The sequence below is a fragment of the Mercenaria mercenaria genome, chromosome 19, assembly GCF_021730395.1.
Source record: "Mercenaria mercenaria strain notata chromosome 19, MADL_Memer_1, whole genome shotgun sequence".
In the NCBI taxonomy this organism is placed as follows: Eukaryota; Metazoa; Mollusca; class Bivalvia; order Venerida; family Veneridae; genus Mercenaria; species Mercenaria mercenaria.
The window spans coordinates 45,047,946-45,073,836 of NC_069379.1; the positions used below are offsets into that span (position 1 = coordinate 45,047,946).

The following is a 25,891-nucleotide window of genomic DNA, read 5'->3' on the forward strand; positions in this document are numbered from 1 at the left end:
ACAGGTCACATGACTTACCATGGTAACACAAATATATGTAAAACCCCAAGATTTTACGAATAGCGGTAGTACAACAGTACGATACGATATTCCGCATCGAGCGTCTATGCCATAAATTCGTGCATTGATTTGTGTATTTGTACTAATGAATCATAATGTTTGAATGTCGATAAAACATCGATATATGGACATTAACAGACACGAGTGGACACGCTGTGGCCAAAACTGTATTCTGTAGCTAGGAATATCAAATTTTATTACATAAGGGTACAGATTTGACCTCGCCAGACAGTAAACCTTCATTTCTTATCTACGTTCTCTTTAGCAAGGAATACGATAAATTTCAGATAACTTAAAAACATGGCTGTTATTCACTTCTTTACTATAACAATAGTATTGTTCTCGGCTTCAGGTAATAAAGTTTTTAATTTCTTGCGTTTTTCTTTTCTGATGTAATATTCTATGGTCTTTGTATTCATTTCACGTTCTCGTAGAATAGAGTAATTAGTATCATACATGAACAAGTAGAAGAAATCGTGAGCAATTTTCTCATTGACAATGAAATACAGTTAGAACTGCGACTATATATGACTAGACAACATTTCTAAATTATTAGAGATTAGAATGAAACTAACATGATAAGGAAATAGTGGCACGGCAAATTTACTGTAATGTTGCGTAGCAACAATGTTCTTACGTTGATGTCTATATGGCGTTATTGTATTTGTTCTCTTTAAAAATAGAAATAAAGAATATCGCCCTCCCAAGTAACCCATCCTGAAGTTAATAAATATGACTGACTTACGGACGGATGGACAGACAGATGGACAGATGAATGTTCTTATAAATGGGTATTTATGCGGCTTCCCTTTTGTTCACTCTGTTGTTCTTTTAGCCACGTAAAAGGAGACTGATCGATCGGGGCTAGTACAACGAATTATGAGAGCAGACCATCACTTAGAATGTTAGTTTCGGACAAAATGCTCTGTATTTATATCAGCTCAATTTTATCCTTCATTTCGCAACAATTCACATGAAATTATACATATTTTCACTAGTAGTGTAATAGTTATTACGTTAATTACATTTTCGCATGTTTATCATGAGGTATTTTCAGTCACAAGCACCAAGAATCAAATCAAATTAATAATGTACATGTAGTTCTTTCCACAACATTTCCAGATTGTTTTAAAACAAAGAAAAGATTTCTTGCCTACAACCCAGCAGACCTTTCCACGGCACTGGGATACCAAAATCACCAAATACATGATTTAACGTCACTTGTAAATGAAGCCAGCGGCACGGCTCACGCAATCGGAAGTGGGAAAAATGGACAGGCGTCATACAACGTTCCAAGTAATTTACATATTTGTTTCACCTTAAAATGTAATACGCAACTATTTTAGCAACCGAAATATTCCTTCTACTAGTCCTCATCCGAATTGACCAGAAGTATATTATCTTTTACTGATAAAATATAAAATAAATAAAATTAAGCGCTCGTTAGTCGACGGGAAAGTCCGGTCGTGTGGATTCGAGACGTTCATTGCCATAGAAGTATGCGTTTCAGTTCTGTCCGTTGAAAGGTGCCATTTTGAATCTTTCTATGTAAAGGGGTCCTCTTCGGTATTTCCAGAATGACTTTCCGAAAATATTTAATTTGTTGAAACATTTACATTTAATTTTTAGAATAACACATGCATACGAAATCTACCCCGAAAATTTCCCATGTCTTTTATGTCCTATTTATGATTATACACATGTCTTTGTTTTGGTGGAAATTCAATAGCAGACTCGTACACAGGCCGGGAATCAGCAGCCGACAAAACACGACAAACCCCTGATGTCTAAATTCGTTATTCTGTTGCTTTGTTCAGTTACTTCAGTTAGGTATGTTGTATTTATTTGTAATGAAAGTTCTCTTAAGTCTTCAGTTCTTCAGTAATATACGGTTATTGGTGTATGTATTCAGCATTAAATGAACTTTTACAATAGTGTTTGAAGCAGTACAGTGTGATCATTTCTGTCTCCAGATTTTCCAGCAATGGGACAAAATCAAGTTCAGTTACAAACGGGAAGTCTCGGTGGTGCATCTGTCGGAAGTAGCCCGATCGTTTCCGGTTCAAGTGCAAGTGGTTCCCAATTCTCAAGTTTGGGCGGAACTGGATCGGCCTCCTTTTCGGGGACCAATCAGTGGCGCTGCGATGCACACGTGATAGAATCATGTGACTCGCAATGTATGGACGTCGATCCAAAAGATGGGTGTCCTTTCTGTATCTCGGGCTGTCGTAAGTTGTTTTGAAGAAATTTGACCTTTTCTTTTACTCATTTATGCTCAAAGGATGGATGTGATCTGTAGCCGAATGGATCAAATCATTCATTTACACCTCGTTTACCACCTGAGGGTGTTTTTGTTTTTTTTGTTTTTTTTTTTTTTTTTTGGTTTTTTTTTTTTTTTTTTTTTTTTTTGGTTTTACGCCGTTTTATAATAACTGTATTTTTGTTGTTGTCAGTTAACCTAGCCAGTATTCCTGGATTCTGTACCAGTACAAAAAATGTTCTCCGCAAGTAACTGCCAATTTCACCTGATGAATTATCAGAAGTGGAGGTTGAATGATTTTAGACACCATGTCTTTTATCAGATCGTCACGGAGAACATACGCCCCGCCCGTGGATCAAACCCCGCCATCCGTAGACCAACGTCCTCCATATTGAGCGGGCGGTCACACTTAATGTTGGCAAAAAGCCAAAAGTCACATGGTGCTAGGTCCTGAGTGTATTGGAGATGTGGTATAGTTTTAATATCTAGTCCATGTATAAGGTGATGCGTTGTCATGGTAAAGATAGAATTGGCCGACACGCTCCACCATCAAAACCGAATTGAGAGACTCACGTTTCTATGACGTCGAAGACCTGCCAAAGGTTATTCGGGAGTTTATCAGGAGAATACCAACAGAAAACTTCAACAGCTGCTTCAGATCTTGGGTTCACAGACACGAGAAGTGTGTGAACTACTCTGGGGAATACTTTGAGAAAATTTGACATGTCTATGGTGTCCGACATTACGACATAGAGTTTCTGCAATTATTTATACATTTAGTTGCCCCGCTCACGTTTACATAGCGTTGCTATGATATTAATAATTAGCGTGTAATTTGAAAGTTTGCGAACTTGCTTCTGAAAATGGGTAAAATGTAAATGAAGCTATGTATGTTTAAAGACATTGTGTAAAAATATTTAAAAATAAGAATGTTACGTCATTCGTCCAGAAACTTTCCGAACACCCCTCATAAATTACATTCAACAGTGTAATGCAATATGTTGCAATTAAAACTTTCATATCAGATATCATTCAGGTCTAAATAGCTTTCAGACATTAATAAACATAATGCTTTTTATTCAATTTCATGTCCTAATTGAAGATATAAAAATGAAAAAAAAAATATCTGTGCTAGAATAAGTTTTACTAAACGGAAGTAGCTCTGATTATACAAAACATTATAATACAAGTCAAACGTTTCAGCCTAGAAAGTGCCGAAACAATACTTTATTAAAAAGCAGGAGACTTGTTAAATTGCATTTCAACTAAACAGTTTTAACAACCTATTAACAAACAGGCAGTGGAATTGAAAATAGTATTTTTTTCTTTCTTGTTACAGATCCGGCTTCAGGAGGAGGAGCGTCTTCATTCGGAGGACAAGGCGTTCAATCAAATGGCTTGTCTCAAGGTCAAGGAACGCCTAGCAGTGGGAGTCAATCAGGAAATCTTTTGCAGAATCAAGGAACGCCGAATGTTGTAACCAACCAGTCAGGAGGTTTATCACAAAATCCTGGAAAGCTAGCTGGCGGGTATGGCCAATCAGGGAACTTACAAGTAGGACAAAATTTTGGGACATTGACTGGCACCGCTGGCCAATCAGGTACAGGTTTAGGGGGCAGTTTGATGCAACAACCATCTGGCTTGGCTGGCACGGGCGGAAACCAAGGCACTCAAGCAAAACAAGGGACAACCGGGGCTGCCATTACAGCTTCAGGTAATGTTTTTGCCAACTTTTATCAACATAAAATATTTGAAACGGTTACTTTTTAAATGCTATTTATTTAGCTTTTAATTTCACTTCCTATTTCGAGACGTGATAATACAAAATTGCATGTACCCGACAAATATATTCGGTTGGATGTACAATGTATGCCGACTTCTATTAGTAAACATATTTCAGACTTACATTATACATTCTTGTGGGCCTACGATGTAGGTTTGAGTCTCGCTCTAGACTTCGAATTCTTCATGTAAGGAAGGCATCAAGCTGTCGTACGGAAGGTCGGTGGTTCTATCCAGGTGTCCGCCCTTTATGAAAGTTTACACCTGGGGTCTACAGCTACTATCGCCATACGACCAGCATTGGGGCGGTGTGATGTATTACCAAACAAAATACAAATATATATTCTCATATGATTTTTATAAAAACATCGAGTCGTTTTTTGAAGGAATTTTTGCAGTAACGAATCCTGCTTGCCCGCATTTCCCATCAAACTGCCCTCAAGTATATACAGCTATAGACCGAAGCGGATGTCTTATATGCACAAGTAAGTAACTTAACTTCAGTTGAATTACGACAGCCCCTTTTACCATACTTGTCCCTTATGTTGTACTTTAATCTGCTGACTTGTGGTCGAATGGCTAGTAGTCTAAAGTCTTGTACCTCAGACTTTGAAATAGTAGGCAGCCATATTGAGTGGAAACCCTAATGGAACATGAAACCAGATTAAAAGGTTTAAATCGTGTGAGTTATTTGCGTTATTTGCTTGTATATCTAGAAGTTTGGCTTGATGTATCATGTCATTGTCTTCCTCTTCTCACTGATATTGGAGGTAGGTCATAATTAGGTAATGCCAAATGTTTCTTTTACGGAAACCGGTGTGCCATGCTAATTGCAAAATGCTTCAGGCCAAATATAAAGTGTATTTAATGTCAAATGCTAAATGCTAATTGTTAATTAACGTACACGTGCTAGATGCCGAATGATAAGCGTAAAATTGCCATATGATAAATACAGCTATTATTGACAGATTTTCTTACTGTTTGAGTTCAGGAGATGTAACTTTGAGTCATGTGAAAACGTATATTGTTCTTTCCGATTTGAAGCATCTGCGTGTTCTACCGGTCACGCAAATGTGTGGACCGTACCTGATTACATTAAAGCGTTTAGATTTTTTTTCAAGAGAAAAGTATCTGCTACGAGTGCCAATGACTATATTCACTTATGATATATCGTAATCAGCTCTTTATCTTCAAAAAGCATTAACCAAAAGAATTTTGAAATGTATTGTTACACATTATGCAATCAACAATTAGCGTTTAACATTTAACATTTGGCAGTCAAAATAGTTGATATAAAACCTTTAGCTCTTGACATCAAGTACTTAGCATTTAACAATTAGCATGGCACTTGGGCCATCCAAAGGTATTTTAGAAATCATTCAATCATTCGCATTCACACTATAAAAAACAAAACAAGAGCTGTCCGTACGACAGCATGCTCGACTTTTCTCATTGTTTGACTCTGAACTAGAGCTTTGCCAGTAAAAGCGGCATAAATCTGTCAACATACTAATCAGAGTTATAGGTATTAATTCTTACGGTGTAGCCTTTGATAGTAAATACCTATTTCAAGTTTCAAATCAATAGCTTTGATAGTAACAGAGATATTGGACGTTACTATCAAACTTTTACCAAAAAAGAATTAAGTTAAAAAAAGCATAACTCTATCAAAATTCAAATCAGAGTTATGCAGGTGTTTCTCCTGGCGTAGTAAAGAACGCTGGGGCGAGTGCAATAGCCCTACATCTTTTTTTTTCGAAAAGTTGAGCTAAACAAACCGACTTTCTTTGAGATAATTTCCAAATCATATAATGTTCGCGTAAGCAGATTTTGGCAACTGAAAGTTAAAGTAATGGGCACATTAAAATCGATTACTAAACTTCATAAAATAATTTGGATGAATGTATATAGATTATTGATTTTATTTACTTTATTGGGTTTACCGTCGCACCGACTCAATTTTAGGTTATAAGGCAACTTTCCAGCTTTAATGGTTGACGAAGACCACAAGTGCCCCTCCGTACATTATTTCATCACGAGCGGGCACCTGGGTAGTACCCCGACCTTCCGTCAGCCAGCTGGAGAGCTTCCTCACATCAGGAATTCAACCCCCCGAGTGAGGCTCGAACCCACGTCGATGAGGGGCAAGTGATTTGAAGTCAGCAACCTTAGACTACTGTAATGCCTTGTTAAGTGGTATTCAAAACAGCACACTTAACAAATTGCAACATGTCCAGAACACGGCAGCTCGCGTCATCACCAAGACGCCCCGTGGCAATCATATAACACCGGTTCTGAAGGAGCTCCATTGGTTGCCAGTAAAATACACGGTGCAGTACAAGGTTCTGACACACACATTTAAGTCTTTACACAATCAGTCCCCTGTCTATATTAGGGATATGATAGAAGCGTATAAACCGGTCAGAAACCTAAGATCACAAGACACACTGTCACTGGTTATGCCAAAAACTAAAACCATGATGTATGGCAATCGCAGCTTTTCGTGCACTGCTCCAAAGCTTTGGAACTCCCTTCCCGTCAAGATCAGGGAAGCTGACACGCTAGCTGCTTTCAAAAGCCTGCTAAAAGACCATTTCTTTGTACAATATTTTGTACCGATACATTGATGCTTTTTTCTTCTTCTTCATCAAACTGCGTAGAACAGTATTTTATCCTAGGGTAATCTAAATACTTTTAAATATGTATGTATGTTTGTCTTGTTTAATCTATACGTTTTACATTTATGAATTTTGTTAATGTGGAATACATTATTTTTGTATGCGTATTTGTTAGTATTTTTGCAATTTTTCTGTGAAGCACTTTTGAAAGTGTACACGTGCATGAAAAAAAGAGTGCTATATAAATGTGGTATAATAATAATAATAATAACAATAATAATAACCATTCGGCCATACATAAAGTAATTTGGATTACAGTATAGTCCATTCATCAAGTAAGTGCTCCGGCGGCTCAGCAGGAATAGGCCACGGTACGGCTACATAATTTTTATAATCAAAGTTGATAACAAGAGTTTCTTAATTCTTTTTCAGTTCTGTCACAAATTTCGCAAGCGACGAATGTTCCATTATCCACAACTACACTTCCAGTATCTACTAGAACATGCGCGCCAAAACGCTGTGTACCTCCATGTGACAAAGGAATAGTTCTTGACTCAAGCGGATGTCCACAGTGCCTTTGCCCTGCACATGTGTGAATTAACTGAATTAAAAATAACACAAGGACTTCGGACACTTTCTATATGAATTTGCCTACTCCAAGAGTGAAAAATAAACTACTAAGAAATAAGTATTTAATTACATATGCCATCAAAATACATAATTGCGATTATTTCTTAAAGTCAAATTTTCAATATTTGTTTTATAGAACAGTGATTTTTGTTCTAAATAGAATTACGTACCCTGTTATATAGATATAAGAAGTGTTTTGTCTTATACAACATTGTTCCCAGCCGTGCATCAAAACCATATTTGGCCAGCATATGTAGATATTAATTATACACATTTTCTGTGACTATTGTGTTGATGCAAGGGGTGGAACAGTACTTTTAAACAAAAAATATAACTACAGGGTGTTCCCAAATGTAAAGTAACCAATACTTTTTATATTCATTTTTTAATAAATTGATAGTCACATATTTTTACATCTGTTTGTAACTCAAATACTATACAAATGTTTGAAAGGGTACACATAAGCATTTTATACATGTAAAGTAGTGAAAGAAGCAAATACTGTGAATTCATTATTATTCGTTGGGTAAAATTTTCATTGGCTTATCCTGGTTGTTTGTTGCAGTAGATTGACAAATATGTGCTTTAACATACTTGCAACACACCAGGTAATTTTCTGCATGCCCCCCACCCCCACCCCCACTCACGACGCGCACGTCACTAGTGATGAGGATGTAATTTGTTTTCCATTTTGTTTTTATTATGTTTTGTATTTCTTATATATTTTTCATTTCTGATTGATATGCCTGTGATGCATAGGTCAAGAACAGTAGCTTCATGGCAGGTCATATCAGTGACGGTTTCACATTCCGTGTGATGCCACGAAAGTGATGTGTCAAATCGCTTTCTATGCAGATGGCATATATAAATACGGCTAGACGCGAAAACGAACTAAAAGATCCAGTCTCAGTCTAGTTTCAGGTGGATTTTTACGCAGCCACCTGGATGCATTTTTATTACATGTTTAAGCTGAATGAGCCGTGCCATGAGAAAACCAACATAGTGGCTTTGCGACCAGCATGGTTCCAGACTAGCCTGCGTAGTCTGGTCAGGATCCATGCTGTTTGCTTTCAAAGCCTATTGGAATTGGACCAACCGTTAGCGAACAACATGGATCCTGACTAGTCTGCGCAGATGCGCAGGCTGGTCTGGATCCATGCTGGTCGCAATTGCACTATGTTGGTTTTCTCATGGCACGGCTTATTTGGCTTAAACATGTAAAAAAAAATGTATCCAGGTCGCTGCATAAAAAATCCACTTGAAACTTGGCTGGACCTTTTAGTTTGTTTTCGTGTCTAGTCGTATTTATATATTATGCCACCTGTTGATTTTCTCATGGCGCGGCTCAAATGTTATCTGTGCCACTGGTACTTATCCCAAACAAGAACCAACCCTACGGCCTTGATAAGATGACTGCCTTTTCTTAGTATTAATGTTATGCAGCACACAACTATCTGCCATCACTTATAACAGAACTATACAGAAATGTACATGTACTAAATAACTACCTGAACCACTGTAATAAAACTGACCGGTCACTTATACATGTATACCTATTCACACATGTAATGCATCAATAACTTTACATTACGAACAGGATATAGATAAATCAAGTACAGGTTGTTTGCAAAAAATAGCATTCTATTTTTTATTTATTTATAGGATTTTAATCTTAAAATGTTATTTTTTCCTTAAATAAAATGATTTTGTCACTTTATTCGACTGGAATTCATATATTTAAAACTTCCGTAAAGTGATGGCATTACATTTTTATGGAAATTAAACATTTTATTTTTCCAAGAAAATATACCCTGTCCTAGATAAAATAAGAAAAGCATCTTGATAGGAACAGATACAAACCAGTTTCTGCTGTAATAAGTTAACTAACACATTGGTTTATCATTGACTCGAAACGATTTGGATATTGTTTAAATACTTAATGGGAATTTTGCCTTCAAAATGTAGGCTAGAAGCATATGATAGTGTCCGAAGTCCTTTACTAACAAGCTTTTTTTGTATGCCAGTAATTCTTTCATAATATTTCTCAATACAAGAAGTGAACGGTGAAAATTTGTAAAGTAGTAAAGGCAAAAAACCAATTACGTAATGATAGTCCCTTTGTTTTATATCAATATACAAATTATTTAGAGGTCATTTCACAAATACTGAACACTACTACAAAGACTGTAACGCATGTATGTACCAAAAAAACAAAGAAAAATATCAAACAGGGAATGCCACGCACCAAAAGCGCAGCCTCCTCAAAACGAACCCCCCATGGAAAGGTTTAATGGTAAGTCACGTGTTTTACCTGGCCATTGTCTAGCCGTCTCCCGCTCACTAGTGGGTCCTAACAGTTTGAAAAGAGACAAGAAACGTGGAAACCCAGGTTTTAAATATTTGCATCTAGCCAACAACTGTTTAATGCTTTTCGTACGTACTTTAACAGCAAATATTACGTTATTGTCATATATTTAACGGATTTGACCAGAATTCAGCCAAAATAGTTAACGAGTTAATATGTACTCTTGCACAAAAGTGGAGATCTTGACGATAAACAAGGGTTCAAAGTTTTAAAGCCACATGTCAAATAGTTTTGAGAAACGTTGGCATGTACGAAAACAGAACCAATTTCCAAATCCAAAAAGGGTCATAATTCAGCCGAAATAGTTGAGTTATATACTCATGCCTACATATAAAGACTGTTTTAATAAACAAATAAAAAAGTTCCATAACCATATATGAAACAGATTACACAAAATATGAACAGGTACGGAAAACGAGAGTTGTAAACTAATCAGCCGTAATCCTTTGTGGAGTTATGTACTCCTGCCTAAAACTGGACATGATGATGGTACACAAATGTTGAAAGTTTCAAACTAAGGTGTGATGCCGACACCGACGCCGTGATGAGTAGGATAGCTCTACTCATTCTTCGAATAGTCGAGCTAATAAAAACAAAGTACGATCCCAGTAAAAGCCTTTTATTCCTTTCTAAACCTCTGTATGAGTTTGCTTTAAAGCAAAAATAAAGCACACAAATATATACTATTGCATTTTGCCTATAGTAAACATAGAACAACATTTATATGTAAAATACTCCTCCATTTTGTATATAATGCTTTATAAACATGAACAATCACTATGATACATTACCAACTGTTACCATGGAAACAAACAAGTGTAAATCGGTAATACAGATCGGCATTTTCAGGTTTATTACGTATTCTTGACACATGCGCATTCGACATCTCCTGACTGGTAAGGAAAGCAGGTGCTTGCCAGAGTCAAATAATGTTAAAATAACAAATGAAAAGACAAAACCGTAAGGAAATGGCTGATCTCCAATAAAGGTCCTCTATCTTAACTCTTCATATGAATGAAAATATCAAACATTTTTAATTCTGAACATGGACGGACTTTTTCTTTGCATCGACTTTTTTTCTCAACAATGGGACTGACATATATATAAAGACGGACTTAGAAAACAAAAATATTACATGCAAATTATACTAAAGGTGTCCTTGGGTGCATATTTGTTTTTAACATTTTCGCTTTTTCAGTGACATTAATTTTATGATTTAAAGATACCGATCTAGCCTGTTCATATAAAACATCTACTAATTACAAATGCTTCCTCAGAATACAAGAAATAATGATTGACATGGGGTAGAAACAATGCCCAATTTTGTGGCTCTTCATGACACGACTTTTTAACGATCTCAAGTCACTGCATATTGTTGCAAGAGAACATTGATTTCTGGAAAATTATGTTATTAAAACAGTATGCAGAGATCTTTATACTGAAACAAGTCTGGACAACGTAACTTTGTTTATGGCAGCAATTACAGATCTGATTATCTCTTTGTGTGCCTAAGAAACTGATTTATACATACTATAAGTTGGATAAACTGTCATGATTTTTCAGTAGCGGAACAGGATGACTGAAGAGCGGTGGATAAGATGCATTGTATGTAAACACCGTGCAATTTTCTAATCAGTTAAGCAGACTTTTTTTCATATCAAAGCAGAAGTGTGCCATTTTGAAGCGGTTTAAAACCTGGTATGGACAGACAATAAAGAAAATACAACCTGTTTATTGGTGCCAATTGTAATTATAATGGGAAAAGTTTTAAAAATCTTTTTAACATCAAATATTTATCACACTGTACATAAATTATACAATTATTTAAATGCGGAATAAGGTTCAATGTCTTAACTTGATACAATGTTTAAATGTCTTGTCTTTGTTAAAAAAAACGTCTTCTCTTTGACTGTCCTTTTTTTAAGCTGTTGCTTTGAAAAATCTACATAACTGTGTTGCTTTGTTGGGTTTAAGTCTCACTAAATGACAGATTTGGATCAAATGCATACTTTCAAGCTTTTGGTGGAACAGGAAGCCTGCAGGTGCCGCTGTAATTTTTATTTAAGGAGAAGACTTGTAGCTATATAATTTCATCATTTAATACCCTATTAAAACACTTACATGTAGATATTGGCTTGGGTAGAAAACACAGTGTTAGAACAGTCAAGAGGATGGCTATTAATTAGATACACCTGTCTGTTTCCATGGGAACACAATATGGTCTAAATGATAACAATGATATTCCAACATTTCTTTTTACAAAAAAAAAACTAAAACAAAAATATTGTTACGAAAAAATATGAATAAACCATATCTCTAACATTTCACAACAAGTATGACCTTTGGTTTCCAAATATAAGCAGTCGTTTTACAATGGCACTAATACATGTATAATAAACAGTGTGGTCCAAAAGTTAATTAACACTTAAAATTTTCTGTAATACTGATAAAATATTCATTGTATGAAAAATTAAAACAAATTCACAACAATCTACAATAGGACGAAAACACAGAGTCTGAGGAAGGAGGATTGAGAATTCATACTGATGCATGTGTAGGAAATTTGTAAGTCAAAAGCTTTCTTAATCAACATTCAAAGCACCAAAAACAGAACTTAAATGTGCATATGTACACTGTTTAGAGATGTCCTATGTTTACACATACGGTACAGAGATCTTAACGTTTTACAGAAAGTTTAGAAAGTGTAATCATTAAAGTGTAATTATTTAAAAATTGAGGAAAATAAATGTGAAACGCTATTCAACAAATAACCTTATAGTCCAGTGGGAAAAAATGTACAAAAATTGAAAAACTTTATATGATCTGTAGCAAAAAAATAACAGTTCACATATATCTGTGTGATAAACTGGAAGAAGTAATGTACCTTTTAGCGTCTACGTGACTTGACAACATGGACTAGACAAGAAGGTATAAAGGTAACATTAAATATTTTGGCTAAAGACATCTTACATATATAGGGTAGACATTCGCAATAAAGTTCAAGTGTCAAGAAATTTTTGGAGAACACTGTATTAATATAATATGGCACAACTCTCTATATAAAATTAAAGTCTGAACATCTTTATCTGTTGAAAAAAAAATCACATCTAAAAATGTGTTAAAAACCAAACTTTGTACATGATTTTTACAAGTAAAACTAATGAGAAAATGTCCAAGTGACTTTGGCAAAAATACTGACCAGTTTTGATATGTCAAACAAATGTAGTTGTATGTAGCGGCCTACATGTAACTTCTTATTCAAATGGACATAAAATCTTTTAACTGTTATGCTTAAGTTTTTTTCGGGTATTTCGTTAATGGTATGTGATAAGGGGGCTTATTTTGAAATTAATGTCCGGTTTAGACTTCAACGCCTTGAGTGAGGCTCGAACCCACATCGATGAGGAGCAAATGATTTGAAGTCTGTTTGTTTGTTTTGGGTTTAACGCCGTTTTTCAGCGGCCTTAATCACTCAGAATAGACTTTCACGTATTCACTTTCCTACAAATGAGGGCATACCTAGTGTGTTACGTTCTACATGCAGCCTGATACAAACATTAAACTTCTAAATTGACATTACTTGGAAGTAGTGGACTCATTTTCTCTGTATGCCACTTTGGGCATTTTCAGCTTTTTAACGAAATACCATATGCGACTTCAGCTGCATTTACGTCCAGAATGGCAAAACTAGAATACGTGAAAATAAGGAGTGTCTTTTCGATTCACTACTGTAAGCAGAAGCACAAGCCAAAAACGTGAAGTAGAGATCATGCCTGAACACAAATGAAGGCATACCTTGTGTGTTGCATTCTACACGTAGCCTGATACAAATAACTTCCTATAACTTATATAACCTTGTGATAGTGAAAGCGTAATGGCATTTTGTAAATTACGCATTCACTGGATGCCATTACAGCATTCTCGTTTTTGTAAGAGAATCATACACGTGTTCAGCTACATTTGCTTTCAAATAACGCTGAATGGCAAAAGTAGATTAGGGAAATTAACGAGTGTCATAATGGACTCAAGTACAAGACCAGTGATGCTTGAACACGTGTTTCATCCAATGTAAAGTATTTACACTTTTATCAAAGCTGGTCAGTTACCATCTTATCAAAATCAGTCAGTATTTACCAATCCATACACAAAAGGCAGTAAAGTTTTCTAACATGATAAACACACCAAAAGAAAAATGAAAAATGAGAGAAAAAACATCACAGAAACTTTTTCAGATTTGTTCCCATATGAAAAATAGGCCAGACAAATGCCATTTGGTTCCAGAAAAGTATACACAGTAAATTCTAAAGCATTAAGTGTGTACTAACCCTTACCCTGCCAAATTGCTATAATGGACTTATCCATCTTTCAATCTGGACAGTACCATTATAACTGTTAAAGGGGTGCTTACAAAAAAGATACTGACTGAACAGCGAATAGTGCAGACCTTGATCAGACTACACAGATGTGCAGACTAATTATGATCTACACTGGTCGCAAAGGCAGAATCAATCTTGTCCAGCATTATAAGAGTTAAGGCCAAGCAGTATCATTACCTAAAAACAGAACACATAAATTCTAGCATCAAAAAAGGTGAAAAGTCTTTTAAGGAATAAACATTTGTACAAATAAGCTATTCACAAAAGGAGAAAAAATAAGCACCACTTAAAAAAGTTTAATTGAATAACAAACCCTGTAAAAAGAGCATATCGTCATGTCAGCGCAATAACTCAATAAGTGCATATATATTATATAAGCACTTATTGAGTTATTGCGCTGAAAGACAATACAGTTATGTTAAATATTTTCCAATTACTAATGAACGTGTTATACGGATACGAAAACTGTTAGTTACTTAAATCTACTATCAAACCTAACTATTTGAAGGCATTTAGATGAAACGAATAAAGTTCCAGAATCACTTTATCTATTTTAGCTTCCGTTCTTTTTACTTCTTTTTGTCCTAGTGAAGGAATAAGAAGTGACCATCCCTGCAAGCACTTTTATTTCAATTCCTCATTCAATAACATACACAATCTTGCTTTGTACAAAAAAAAACACACTAGCAGTGTAACATCTTTCCCAGGATTCAAAACTAGCTTATCACATATCTTCTTTTGTACCATATTTTTCTAAGATTTTGTCGTAACCTACTCAAATTTCAATAATTTTTGTCTTTCTGCATAGGTGCCAATCAAAATGCTTTGACATGTCATAACCCGTGGACTTGGCGAAATTGTTTGCTGCGTGTAATTCCAACTTTTATTGATAGGAGGTATTCCCCTTATGCCCATCTGAGTATAATTTGAAAGCATGGGCGGGTAGCGGGTATCAGGATATCTACAACAGAATTTAAACCTGCACAATGGACAAACAATGTGACCAACATACTATTACAAGGATGGAAGTGTCAATGTAATCTGCAGTGATTAGTGTTTAACCTTTACCTAGCTAAATTTCTAAAATGGACTGGTCCATCTCAATATTGGCAATACCATTTATTATTTGAAGGGGTGTTTGCTGAAAACTTACTGACTGAATAGCAAACAGTGCAGACCATGACCTTGGCCTACACTGGTCGCAAAGGCAGAAATATTTGCCGCCAGCAGGCTTAAGGTTAAACATAAAGGGTGGAGAGAGAACATTTAAATAACAAAAAATCTAACAATTCTTATCATCTGTCAAATACTGACAATGAATTTATACACTGTAAAAGCACAATTTTCACTGGGTCAAAATTTTGCAAATTTGAAATTCTGAGTATATTCGCAGGGTTTAATATTTGTGATACTGTTCAAATCGTTTTTCGCTTGAATTTGAATTATACTAATGGTAAAAATTTACGAGAATATTCATTTTTCACGAGACATAATGCCTCGTGAATATATATATAGAAAATTAAACCCTTGCAAAAATGACTGCTTTTACAGTAATCTGTCAAATACTGACAATGAATTTATATACAAAGAAGAGATTCAATGAAAAAAAGTAAAGACTAACCTGTTTTTATCCTAGGAACAAAATAAAACATGTAAGCACCATTATACCAAAACCTATACATGATATAACAAAACAAATAAAATAATTCTTCTATTTGATTTACTTGTTTTCTTACACCAGCAAGGTGTAAAAGCACTATAAAAAGTAGTAAAACATATATAGAAGAAGTCAAAAAAAATTGGCCCAATGTAAAAAATGATAGCACATACGTAGTAATGAAATAAATAGCTTAAAATATAAGTAAAAACAGAAAACAATATAATAAATGAAATAAAGTAAAAACAAGGTATTTGTAGAACATATTTTCTTCTCTAACAAAGGAAATATTTAACGCAGAGTGGTGTCATTATATGATTAAATTTAAGTACTGCTTTAGTAATTCAATTATAACACATCAATGAGACACGTCGGAAATTGAACAAATTTTACTAACATTTGAAATAAATTTATGAGGACTAAAAATGCTTCCTGCTTGAGCCGACAAAGGGCCAATATAAGTCTGCTATCTGTGACATAATTTCTATTAATTAATAGAGTATAATAAAGATCTGAGAGATTCTTACCTAAGCTCTATGCTTCTCTTATTTAAATTTAAGATGGTCTGTGTCTCTAAAATTGTAATTAAACTGGGATATTTTAAGTAACTTGGCCATTTGTTAAAATGCAGCTTATCAAAAATGTTGGTTTCATAAATTCATGGCATATAATTTAACACAAACATTTCTTATCTAAGCCAACTGCTCATAACCAAAAAGAGCCGTGATAGAAATGTACCCAAGTAAGTAAAATGTCAATGCAAACAAAGCATAAATATTAACATCTTAAAAATGTGGCAGAAAATTAAAATGCATTTCATATAATAATCACATTCAGAAATAGTCAGATCTTTGCGTATATATATCGGGACACATATAATATTGTAAAGACTAAACATAAACAAAAATTATCAATACTGTATATTTTCGCTTACAAGACGCACTTGCTTATGAGACGCACCCAGACATTGTATATGCAATCTGGGGTTTCTCATTCCTTAAATTTCCATGTAGTACACGCTTATAAATGTTTCCCACTCTTTGAACTGGAAATATGACTCATAATAAGGCGTCTTATAAGCGAAAATATATTGTATATGCAAGAGACACATTCATAATCTGACCCGAAAGTCTGCAACTATGAAAAAATGTAAGTTCTATTATTAATCTGACCAACTTTTCTGGTATATAACACATGAATAAATATGACAACCTATGCTTAAATTTCTAATTCTATGTTCAGACCACAAACGGAAGTGCAATAATTCTAAAATTAGATACAAATATGAAAAATGTAGATCTTGTGCAAGTTTTCATATTGTTTCCATATTAACAGACTTTCAAGTCAAATGAACATTGTTTTTTTACTGACAAAATAAAACAAATTTTCTTAAACAAAAATTGCATAAAATATGCCATTTTTAAGCAAAGACAGCAAATCTATATGTATAGTTCAATCAGTACAGTGTATGGCCATAAAAAATAAATGTACAACCATTTTCCTCTTTGTACAATGTGTTAAAGCTCTGCAACTATGTAATTATCTATCTATGATCAATCTTTCACAGTCTTGGAGAATTAAGTTTTGCATAAAAATCTTACTTGCGTTTTCACCAAACAAACAATTACTTGCATGTGTTTTTCTCCCTTTTTACAAAAAGAACTTTTGAAAAAACTGTTATCTTGATATATGCATTAGCTGTAAGTCTCTCACTATATTACAGCTGGCAGTTTCCATCACAAACTTATGAAACTATAAATTACATCCAATTGTTAAACAATATTTACATGTTTAATACTATTCAAAACTAGCTTTTTTTCCTTTCTGTTTCTGAAAAGAAGTAATCAAAATATCATTTCTGACAACAAATGGCACATGCTGCTTCAAAGTATTAAACAACCAATTGGTTTAATCAAATGCCAGCAAACTGTTTGCTAAACTTCCTGTCATATGACTTGTCACATGTCAAATATCAGCCAATCATTGCTGAGCTATCTATCACATGACTTTGCCACATGTCAAATACCAGCCAATCACTGCTGACTTTGATGTCAAACATTGGCCAATAACTGCTGAGCTACCTGTCATGTGACTTGTCACATGACTTAAAAATCTTAGTCACAATTTACAGAGGACATGAAGCACGTTTATATTTCATCTAATACTGTATATGGTCACAACACCAAGGTTCAATGCAAGACTGTTTTAACTTAATATACAATAGAAGTTACATTTTTCTTGCACTTAGCCTCAATATTTTTGTCTAATATTAGCTACTTATTTTAAGGATGTCGGCAAAGCATTGCAAATGACATTCCTAAGAAATGGTACATTTACAACACCTAACCTCCCATCCTTCAGTTAAGTTCACAACACCAAGGGGGGTATCTTTGTACAACACATTTACATATTAGCCTGCTAAATTTCTTAAATGGACTGGTCCATCATTCAATTTGGGCAATACCATTTATTATTCAAAGGGGTTTTTTTTGAAAATTTACTGACTGAATAGCAAACAGTGCACACCATGATCAGACTGCAAGGATGTGCAGGCTGATCTTGGTCTGCACTGGTCGCAAAGGCAGATACAGTTGCCGCCAGCAGGCTAAAGGTTAACCAAAACAACATGTCAAGAGCTCATTGTGAAACTACTGTATCTTGTTCTTTAGCTATAAACAGTTACAAAGGTTTCGTGTTCTTTTTGGAACAAAACTATAGTAATTGTACTTCCATTCAATGACAATTACAAATTAAAATTACATATTTTTAAACATCTGTGAATGAACTTCTTACTATGTTTTTACTGCACAGCAGTAGATTTTCAAGAAAAATATAATCAAATAAATTCTGAAATGTTCAAATGTTACCTTAAACCTTTCAGCAGTCAGTAAAACCTGTTCTCCCTTTGAAAACAGCAAGAACAGTAAACCAAGCCATCAATATAACCAAAATGATTACAATTTCTTGTGACGTTGACATTGCATTAGTTTTGATAAAAAAATTAAGATTCTTTGCTATACTGAATGGTATTTGTTTTGATAAAAATTACAATTCCTTGCTATAATGACATGGCATTTGCTTTCATAAAAATTACGATTTATTGCTATATTGCCAAGGTATTTTGTTTTGATTAAAAAAAAAAAATGCTCGACTCAAAATGTTATAACTAAACATTTTTATCCTGACAAATATATTTCCAGTACTGCACGGTATTATACATTAGATTTAAGCTGTATTAGCCCATACAAGATACTAAAGAAAAATATGTAAGTCTCAAAAATTCAAAGTTGGTTTAGAAGATTACCCTGTAGACTTAGTGCTTTGGTTGGCAGGCTGCAGTAAGCAGATAGAACTTTTAATACAAGAACCTGCTGACAAGTATTCAACATGATTCCCATTTCTAAACCTGGGCAACATCTAAAAAATCCAAAGCACTAAAATAGTGTTAAAAATGTTAAAATCATGTTCAAAACATTGAAATAATGTTCAAAACCCTAAAACCAGTTCCAATACCAGAACAAAATGTTAAAAAAAATTAAAATAAGTGTCGCAGAAAGAGTTCAAAACCATTAATAGTTCCAAGATGAAATAAGACCTACATTTTTTAAAAAGTCAAAATCTGATCCACTAAAAACAGACTTTGAAGAAAACATTTACCAAAAACTTAAGGCATGTTTTACAGTTATTTAAAGCCCTCAACAGACAGTAGGTTTTTGTTTTACAACACCAATTAAATTTAAGATGTACAGCCAATATTATCGTGTGTATGATGCTATTCCTTGATTTCGTAAACCTTAAGTCTTGACATACAGATCAGGACATGTTCTATTTCGTAAGTTTTGCGTTACGTACCACCCATGTTGACAAGCAACAAAATGGTAAATAATTAGTTGATAAGAGGCAAGTGAATGAAATTCCAGAAACAACTGCCAAAAAAATAAACACAAATCTGAATATAAAATGGCTTCTAATGCATAATGGAAAAAGGATGACACTAAAAAGTTAAATGATTTGAGCCGCGCCAGGAGAAAACCAACATAGTGCGTTTCCGACCAGCATCCGTGCAGTCTGGTCCATGCTGTTCATTAATGGTTTCTCTAATTGCAATATGCTTTGAAAGCAAATATCATTGATCCTGACAAGACTGCGTGGATGCACAGGCTGGTCTAGATCCATGCTGGTCGCAAAGCCACTATGTTGGTTTTCTCATGGCTCATTTGTGTCACGCCTAATCAAATTCATGGGACATATAACGGTGAATATCATTTTTTATTATTAATGGTTACATTCTTTTCAGTACCTGATGCATTATGTTTACTAGGTAAATCTCTGTCAGATTTATATGGTAGTGGAATACTGTCTGAATGTGAAAGATGTACAATTTTAAAATCTGAGATAATTAATGTTGTACAATTAGAACCTGTCATCTGTTGAGGCCTTAAGAATCTTTTTTTTTTTTTCTCTTTTGTTAAAATTCTGTTTTTATCATAGAGCATGGTCAGTTGAATACACCAAATAGTTGTCTTGGTAACCTCTTACTACTAATCTCTTATTACTAATATTTTTATCCAAATCCCTGAAGCTATAGTATATCTAAAAAAAAAAATTCCATCTTATTTCCTTTTAAGACTTTTTTTTACATATTTTGACAATAATAAAACTTCAAAAGGATCATACAAGAATAAAACCTCTAGCCTAAGTTTAATAACCTTTTTTGGAATATAAATATACCTTCATATTTATCTGATATCCCCTAAAAATCCCCCAAAACAACCCACTCGAAACCCATCTGAAACCGAACCTGTCTTCAAACGACCATATTTATATAAAACACTTGATTCATATATAACACACATCTTTATATAGCATAAACAATAAAAAAAACATTAATCAATAAGAGTTACAAATAAGTCACTCCTGTGAAAAAATAGGACAAAATTTGTCTTGTTCCAGTTGCATTAAATTTTACAAAAAAGAAGATTTATAAAATGAGACATGGATAAGCTGTTGCAGGACGGCTTGGCTTTCAAATGCTACATAAGCTATGCACGAAATTATTTACATCATGGTAACTATGACAACAAGAAATGAATAAACGATATAGATTTACATTTTGTTTTCTTCAATATAAGCACAAAATATGCATTACATTTATACGTAATGCACTACAGCATTATATTTTCCCTATGACTTGTTTTCTGCAATGTGAGCACATAAAATGAATTACATTTATATGTAATGCATTACATAATTACATTTTCCTTATAAATTTTGTTTTCTTCAATGTAAGCGAGTGACATGCATTACATTTATACGTAATGCACATGCAATGCAAAATTACATTTATCCCTATTAAATGAAATAGAAAAAAAATGCGATGCAAAACAAATTATGTATTTATCTAAAACGCAAAATCAAATTTACCTCATTTAAATGTTATCCCTTAAAAACTGTAAACTAAATTACTTTCAAAGTAACAAGCATGCATAATTTATAATGATTTTAAAGAAGTCTGTTTCTTGCTCACAAATACTCAACCATAGGTCTACATTTTATGCCACAAAAAAATACACTTAAATTTTACAACCTCGAGTTATACCTGTGCCTATACATAGAGTCTGAAAACTTAATGTTGAGTATACATAAATTTCATAGACAGTAGCATTTTAATCTTAATGTATCTCTAAACCAGGCAAAAGTTTGCATATAATTACTGCTACAACGTATGTATTTTTCTCCTAGCACAGTTTGATTGAACTTTTATATTTTACATTTCTGAAACATTACGCATATTAAAGCTTTTACTAAGGTGGGTTGTATAAAAACTTAATATTTTATATGATCTAAAAATAATATGAACAGGTATCTTCTCAAAATTAAAGCTTCAAAGACAGTAGAAAAATAAAGTTTCTTTAACATAAATATCTTATCCATTTCACCCCTGCTACCAAGTGAACTGTTCCATGATAATTAACAGGAAAAGTCCATTATGAGAAAACAAGGGTAAACAGGAAATAAAAATAAACATCAGTATCTGAAACACAGAAATCAGAAGTAACAATTTGGGTGTATAATTTAACAAGTGTTAATGGTAGATGAATACTGATATATCAACCTCCCCCAAGCAAAATTTAATAATAATGACTGGTTCCATTCAAAAGGAGACATTTTTTATCATACCACTTCTAACATTAATCTGCAATATTCTTCTGATATCTAAAAAAAATTTGCTGTTGTTGTGCTACGAATGGGAGATCAGTGTGCTTTAAACCCCAAATGAACCACGCAAGTCACCATACTCTAATCATGCTAATAATGATAAAATATTGATATGTCAAAACAATAAAGTGAAATGGAAGCAGAAACTAACCTTACAAACAGATGACAAATAACATTAAAATAGTAGTTAAACTGAAAGATGGGATAATCTTAGGTGGAGATAAAAAAAACAAGTGGGTTGTAGAGTTTCAATTAATTGCACATAGAAATAATATAACAGTGTACCATTCAAAGCACAGCAATGAAAGCTGTTTCAGTTCACTTCTTTTTTAAATGCAACATTCGTTTTCCTATCAAATGAGACATTGTCATTGGTTAATCGACATTGGTTTTATATAAAATGGGAATCAAATGCCTATCTTCATCAGAAAAAATACAACTATGTATATCTTCTTTGTTGGGTTTAACGTTGCACCAACATAATTATAGGTCATATGGCGACTTTCCTGCTTTGATGGTGGATGAAGACCCCAGGTGCCCCTTCGTGCCTTATTTCATCACGAGCAGGTAGGTAGCTGGATGGCTTCCTCACATAAGAACTCAATGCCCCGAGTATGGCTCGAATCCACATTGGGGAAAGTGATTCAAAGCCAGCAACCTTAACCACTTGGCCACGAAGGCCCCAATTACATATATCTGACCAGAAAAGTTAAAATGAACATTACCAAATGTCACTAAGAGCATTTTCACCCTGAACAGCCTTAAATAAGTCACATAATCCTAGTTATATGATATTCCAAAATGTGTCTTTCATCCACCAAATTGTGTCGAAGGCAAAAGCAATATCTCAATCACAGGTATTTGGTAAAAAATGCATTTTCAAGGTTTCTTAAAAAATTAAGTCTTTTTTAATGGCTTGCAATGACTACTAAGGTATTTCCTTTTAATAAATTTTTAAGTCAAAAACATTCTCAAACTTTCAATTTGACAAAATACTGATATTTAAACAAACTTATTATCTATTTTAATAGAAGGAACAATACTAATAAGGACATATATCAGATATGTGGCATTTGGATAGTTTCACCCTAAACGCTTGTGCGTTTATAAATAAGTTATCTAAGTTGAAATATAGTCTTAAGCCTAACTGGCTCCTTTTGGTTGAAGAAATGAAAATATGAATTAAAATTTACAAAAACAAAAAAAAGCACCGTCAAAAAATTAAAACTTTTTGTAAAAGTTAAAAGAACACTACGGCCAAATGGCTTCAAAATGCAAAAACAGTAAACTGGTATATAACTTTTTAGAGCACTGCCCTAATATACATCACAAAATAATTATCAAAAAACTGCTAGATAACGTGGCAGATCGATCTCTTAGAGGCGTGTGGCATCAGCAAAAATGATCAACAGACAAAATGATTAACGAAGAAAACTGTTTTGAAAGATCTGTCATTGACTGAAAACTTTTATTAATATATCAACTGAAAAATACTGTGCAATCATTTATATTCGTGGGGAACTATTTTTCGTGGATTTCGTGGTCGAGTCAATCCATGTAATTTAATCCCAACAAACATATAAAATGCCCATTCATTTTATGTTTAAAAGTTGAAATCCACGAATTTATATCCCCTTGAAATTGCCATTTTTACCAAAACTGTGAATTTTCATGCCCACGAAATTAAATGATTTTACAGTATGGTTAATACAGCAGATGTAGATGTTTTGGCTGGTTGGAACAGATCCATCAAAAGCAAATCGAAGACCAGTTTTTGTAAACAATAATATATCTAAGTCCAACAACTCTGTTCAATTAAGTCCTGCTAAAACTAATATTTCCCAAAGTACAAAAAGTACAATTATTTGATCCATAAATTTATCTTAATTTTTCTTCTAAACATTCAAACAATTTCACTTAAACTTAATTAATACCAATTAAACAAGAGCTGTTAGTGGACAGCGCGCTCGACTATTCTCAGTTCTTGATAGTATAATGTAAGATATGAGTAAAACTTTAACATTACAATAAGCATATTCTAAGTCGAAAAGGGGCCATAATTCAGGCAAAATGCTTGATAGAGTTGCCTCCTCCTTTTTACAGACTGGGGTCATGATGGTAAACAAGTATGCAAAATATGAAAGCAATATCTCAATGGACTTTGAAAATATTTTGGGTGGTACGCAAACTTTAACATTACAATAAGCATATTCTAAGTCGAAAAGGGACCATAATTCAGTCAAAATGCTTGATAGAGTTGACTCCGCCTTTTTACAGACTGGGTCATGATGGTAAACAAGTATGCAAAATATCAAAGCAATATCTCAATGGACTTTGAAAATATTTGGGGTGGTACGCAAACTTTAACATTTGTGTGACGCTCACACTAACGCTCACGCCGACGCCGGGGCGAGTAGGATAGCTCCCCTATTCTTCAAATAGTCAAGCTAAAAATGACAATAACCACTGAAAATTCTTCTTGGAATTTGGATTTAACGCATTACTGACACAGTTATTAGTCATAATTATGGAGACTGTTCTTTGCTTTGATTTGTTTGTTTGTTTTGGGTTTAACGCCGTTTTTCAACAGTATTTCAGTCATGTAACGGCGGGCAGTTAACCTAACCAGTGTTCCTGGATTCTGTACCAGTACAAACCTGTTCTCCGCAAGTAACTGCCAACTTCCCCACATGAATCAGAGGTGGAGGACTAATGATTTCAGACACAATGTCGTTTATCAAATAGTCACGGAGAACATACGCCCCGCCCGAGGATCGAACTCACGACCCCGCGATCCGTAGACCAACGCTCTTACCTACTGAGCTAAGCGGGCGGGCTCTTTGCTTTGACGGCTTTTATCAAATATCGAATATTTTAAAACCATATTCCCTTTTCATAGAAAATTTGAATTTCAAATTATAGTTGAAACATAAATTTTAACTGATATAGTCATAGAAACAGCACTTACATTTTTTTGCGCTAATTCAGTCAATTTTCTTATTCTGAAATACTAAAATTAGCAAGACTATAGCATCAAGATATAGAAATGTTCATGTTTTTTCCTAAATTAAGCAAACTTTCAGCTTTTGAAGTGCTAAAAATAGCAACACTGTAGCATCGAGACTATCCGCATTAAAATTATTACTATACAGTATTACAAAATTGTAGAATTTAAATAACTCTGTCATGGCACTAACTAGAAAAACAAGGCAATAATATAACAAAAATATATAACTTGTGATTCAAAACAATTCGTGATTTAAATAATTTGAGCCGCGCCATGAGAAAACCAACATAGTGGCTTTGCGACCAGCATTGATCCAGACCAGCCTGCGCATCCAAGCAGTCTGGTCAGGATCCATGCTGTTCGCTAACAGTTTCTCCAATTCCAATAGGCTTTAAAACCGAACAGCATGGATCCTGACCAGACTGCGTGGATGCGCAGGCTGGTCTGGTTCCATGCTGGTCGCAAAACCACTATGTTGGTTTTCTCATGGCAGGGCTCATTTGTGATTCAGTTAAAATCATATGCACCAAATTTTCAACAATTACGTAATACTTTTTTAAAATTAAAGATCATGGCACTTCTATCTAAAGCTAAATATCTATCACATAGGAAGGCAAAACATCAAAAACAGCTACAGAACAATATAAATGACTTACTTTTCAATGGAAAAATCTTCTTTTTTTCAAACAGTGTTACAAAACAATATAAATGACTTACTTTTCAATGTAAAAAATAATCGGGTTTTTTTTTCAAACAGTTTTCCAGAACAATGTGAATAACTCACTTTTCAATGAAAAAAATTCTTTCTTTTTCAAATAGTGTTACTGAATAATATAAACCACTCACTTTTCAAATTACTGTAACCAATTTAACATTTTTTGTAAAAAAAAATTTTTTACCTAACCATTTCTATTGGC

General features: G+C 34.0%; 1 protein-coding gene and 1 long non-coding RNA gene across 3 annotated transcripts; one reads left to right on the forward strand and one right to left on the reverse strand.

The window, feature by feature from the left end:
• The first annotated feature begins 324 nt into the window (after positions 1-324).
• On the forward strand, positions 325-7,793 carry LOC123542838 (uncharacterized PE-PGRS family protein PE_PGRS54-like). Of its 2 annotated transcripts, XM_045328855.2 has the most exons (6): positions 325-412; positions 1,183-1,356; positions 2,034-2,288; positions 3,660-4,034; positions 4,489-4,587; positions 7,153-7,793. In XM_045328855.2, the coding sequence occupies exons 1-6, from the start codon at positions 361-363 to the stop codon at positions 7,314-7,316; spliced, it is 1,119 nt and encodes a 372-aa protein (XP_045184790.2). In that variant the 5' UTR covers positions 325-360; the 3' UTR covers positions 7,317-7,793. The 2 variants fall into 2 exon arrangements, with proteins under 2 accessions (XP_045184790.2, XP_045184791.2); XM_045328856.2 differs by lacking the exon at positions 4,489-4,587.
• Positions 7,794-10,318: 2,525 nt separating this feature from the next.
• On the reverse strand, positions 10,319-24,511 carry LOC128551332 (uncharacterized). Its single transcript, XR_008368765.1, has 2 exons — positions 17,793-24,511; positions 10,319-17,739 (listed from the first exon to the last, which is right to left on the reverse strand). It is a non-coding gene; the product is annotated as an uncharacterized LOC128551332 (long non-coding RNA).
• Positions 24,512-25,891: the final 1,380 nt, after the last annotated feature.